This window comes from Arachis duranensis, chromosome 7, assembly GCF_000817695.3.
Source record: "Arachis duranensis cultivar V14167 chromosome 7, aradu.V14167.gnm2.J7QH, whole genome shotgun sequence".
In the NCBI taxonomy this organism is placed as follows: domain Eukaryota; kingdom Viridiplantae; phylum Streptophyta; class Magnoliopsida; order Fabales; family Fabaceae; genus Arachis; species Arachis duranensis.
This window is the reverse complement of record NC_029778.3, coordinates 45522019-45525748: the sequence shown is the minus strand read 5'-3', so window position 1 is coordinate 45525748 and position 3730 is coordinate 45522019. Positions and strand designations below refer to the sequence as shown.

Sequence of the window (3730 nt, the reverse complement as noted above, 5' to 3'; positions counted from 1 at the left end):
TTCCGTACAAAAGAATATCCTGAAGCATATTATTTCTTGTTATCTTCACAGGCTGCACTTACTGATCATCCCACACATTTAGCTTAAGATGGTTATTATCATTGTTTTTGATACCCAAAGAATAAGCTTAGCTTGTGTGTCCTGGGATTATTGGACAATCATTCATTCTAAAACAATTCAATACCAAAAATATCATGCTATGCACTCTTCTTTTTCACCACCCTCTCTGGAAACAATATTCAAGATTTAAGCATTATTCTCATTGTCACTTTCATCAGCATATAAAAGGGTGCGGAGCAAGAGTTCCATTGAAACACAGATATATTAGTGTACATGGAGAACCCTCATTCTTCTTCTTTTTCTTCTTCTTCTTGCTATGCTACTTCTTCTCCTTATGTTGTGATTGCCTGCGACGCCACTAAGGACCGCAGCGAGAATGAGATTAAGCTAATCCTTGATAACATAAGAAAACAGGGCGATCTTCTCTCTGCTGGTGATAGGTTGCTTGTGTTCTGTGTATTGCATAGGGTGCTTAACCCCAGTGAGTGCTTTACCTTATTTATTACTAACACATATACAGTTTTCTGTCTTTATGCAAGGGTGTTATGTTCTCAGTTCTCCACATACACCAACTTTTAGCATATATAGATGAGTTTATGGTCATTCTTATTATTATGTTACGGTGGTTACAGAGATAATGGTATTTTAAAAATGTTATTAAAATTAAAATAATACTTTTTTATTATTAAACAACGTTTTCTAAAAAAAATTGCTTAAAAAATGTTTTTAAAATGTAAAAATTTAATTTTAACCACACTTACATAATCACTGTGACTACTATAATATAGTCGTACTAGAATCCACTTGTATAGGCAGTATCTATATACATATTAGTTAGTTAGTTAGTTACTAGGGTGCTGATAAGTCTAGTTAGCTAACATTAATTAGTGAACGTGACAGACTAAGGTTATGCATATTGATTTAGTGATTATCTTACTCCTCCATTATATTTCTCTACATTTCATATATCATTACACAAGATTTTATCTCATCTCTCATTGAATTCTTAAACCAACTGAGCTAAGGATATTGTAAGGTTTCATAACACTGATTCACATCAGCTATAACTCTTGTGTGTGTGAAAATGTGTAAGCAGCGAAAGCTAAGCTACCAAAGTAGAGACACATTTCCTTCAATATGTCTTACTGATTTTGTGACCCTTGTGTTCCTTTCTATGGCAGTGGGGTACCAGACCATAGCATGCCCCGAGTCTATGTTTGGTACGAACTTTCGAGCAATGGAGGAACAAGTTAAAAAGAAAGCCGATGCATATGCAATTGAGCTTTTATCAAGTCATGAAGAATTTAAAAGTGTAGGGGTATGATAAATTGTAAAAGAACTTTGCAAATATCATGCTATTATCACCATAGTCATAGATAGTTAAATGAAGAGTGAAAGAAACACAGGATTTTGAAGTACAGAGTATCAAAGGATAATTGAAGAGTGAAAGAAACACAAGATTCTTGCATATAGCATTTTTACATTACAGTAATATTTTTATTTATTTATGTTATGGTAATTGACTCTGCGTTTTATGTCCAGGTTAGCGTTGAAGTTAAAGTCACTGCAGGTTTTCCTCTTAGACAGGTTATTTTACAGGAGGTTACAAGATACAATGTATCATGGATTATACTTGATAGGTATGACCTTGTATCTCTTATAGAAAGGACTCAATAATTTTTACATTTTTAACACTTTCATTGTTTCTATTTTTTCCCTTTCTTCTATTAGGTTCTTTTATCAATTGAATTCTCTCCGAAAAGAATCTAACAAAACCAAATTCCACTTGAAGTTGGTTATGATGTTAGGCTTCCCTTGTATTTTGTGTCATAAAAATTTCTAGTTCAATCTTTTACTTACCCTCCAAAGAGTATATTTCTTCCACCTTTTCGGATGCTCCTTATTCCAAATGATTTTTAATGAAATCTGGCAAATTTGGACAGGCACCTTCGGCGCGACATGAGATTCTACCTGAACAGGATACCGTTCAGGGTTGGATTGGTTAAAGATGACTTCTCTGTGGATATCTGGAGATCCCATCATGCAAACATTACAACAATCACGGAAACAAAGCCTGTCTATTCCTTTTACAAGTTTGTCTCTTTAGCAGATTGCCAAAGTATTGAAGACATTGAACAACAATCTATTATCTCTTTCAAAAGTTATCCCCATATGTTAACTTCTTCAGATACCTCTGTCATGATTAAGAGCTATACAAAGCATTCAAATGCTGATGTATGGGAGCAGAGTTCTTCACTAGAATCTGGACCTTCTAAGCATGAAAGATCAGGTTAGGAAACTTGTTTGAATTCTTACTTGCATGCATAAGTATGCTTTTTATGAGTGTGTTAGAGATATAACTATTTATATATTTTTTTTATCAGCTTAAGTTTTTAGAAGTAGTATCATGTAGTGTAGTATCAAAGTTTCTACAATCAAAAGGTTAGAATTCGATCCTCATTGTCCCCTAAAAGAGAAAAAGAATAGTATAAGACAAATAAAAAAGAAGAAAATAAAGTCTATGCAAAATTCACTCAATTGAGATATTAGGATAGGATAGGGTAGGGTAGAATAGGGTTTAAAATTTTAGGGTGTGAGTAGGGTTAGGATCAACCCACAGATAGAATAGAATTTTAATGAAATTTTTAATCCACGGATAGGTACCCATTGTCAGCTCTACAAAAGAAGTTCTTGTGTGATAGAGCATATTAAAAATATAATCATTCGTGTACTTTCTTTTATCAGCTTAAACTTTGGACGGACTCCATGACAATAAGTATTACTTCACACAGCTGGGCCTCATTTGGGATTAAATTAAGTTTTTTGACAATCTTCCAGGCGTAAGCATGAAAGGAGAACATAAGCATAGCGATAACTCTCATGTTGGGCAAAAGCAAGGAGGCTCTACACCACCACTTCTTTGTTCTGGATGCAAGATAAGGACCGAATTGTCTGTGAATGAGTTGACGAGGTTTACCTATTCTGAAATACAGCAAGCAACAAATGATTTTTCAAAGGATAACCTAATAGGTGAAGGTGGATATGGTCATGTTTACAAGGGTGTTCTTAAAGATGGACAGCAAATTGCAGCAAAGGTAAGGAAAGAGGAAAGCTCACAAGGCTCTTCGGAGTTTCATTCCGAGGTGTATGTCTTAAGCTTCGCTCGCCACAAGAATATAGTTATGCTATTGGGTTTTTATTGCAAAGAAAACCGAAATATTCTTATATACGAGTATATCTGCAATAGGTCCCTTGGTTGGCACTTATTTGGTAAGTGTTTATAGTTTTTTATTGGTTTGTTTTATCTTATGTTTTTATTCTCTTGGTGTTATCTAACAGGGAAGTTTATTAGGAGGTTAGATAGTTAGTTATATATTTGTAGTTAGAAATCTTCTAATATGTTTATATTATGATGGTTAATAACGTTTTTTTTTATTATTTAATAATATTTTTTTAAAAATATTACTAAAATACAAAAAAAATATGACGTTAATTTTACAATACTTGTATAGTGATAGTATAAACATATTAAAATTCACCTATTATATATATTCTATTTTCTTAAGAACCAGATTTGTAAGTATATGAATTTCATTTTTTTGAAGACAAAAGTGCTCCCCTTCTGGAGTGGCAACAAAGGTATGAAATTGCCATTGGAACCGCAAAGGGA

General features: G+C 33.2%; 1 protein-coding gene across 1 annotated transcript in view; it reads left to right on the top strand.

Moving 5' to 3' along the window:
* The first annotated feature begins 333 nt into the window (after positions 1-333).
* LOC107458854 (serine/threonine-protein kinase CDG1-like) overlaps positions 334-3730 on the top strand; it is a 7117-nt gene continuing 3720 nt past the window's right edge. The window contains exons 1-6 of the mRNA XM_052251575.1: positions 334-541; positions 1242-1378; positions 1603-1700; positions 2004-2179; positions 2914-3330; positions 3666-3729. Coding sequence (XP_052107535.1) covers positions 334-541; positions 1242-1378; positions 1603-1700; positions 2004-2179; positions 2914-3330; positions 3666-3729 — 1100 coding nt within the window. The remainder of the gene's footprint in view (positions 542-1241; positions 1379-1602; positions 1701-2003; positions 2180-2913; positions 3331-3665; position 3730) is intronic.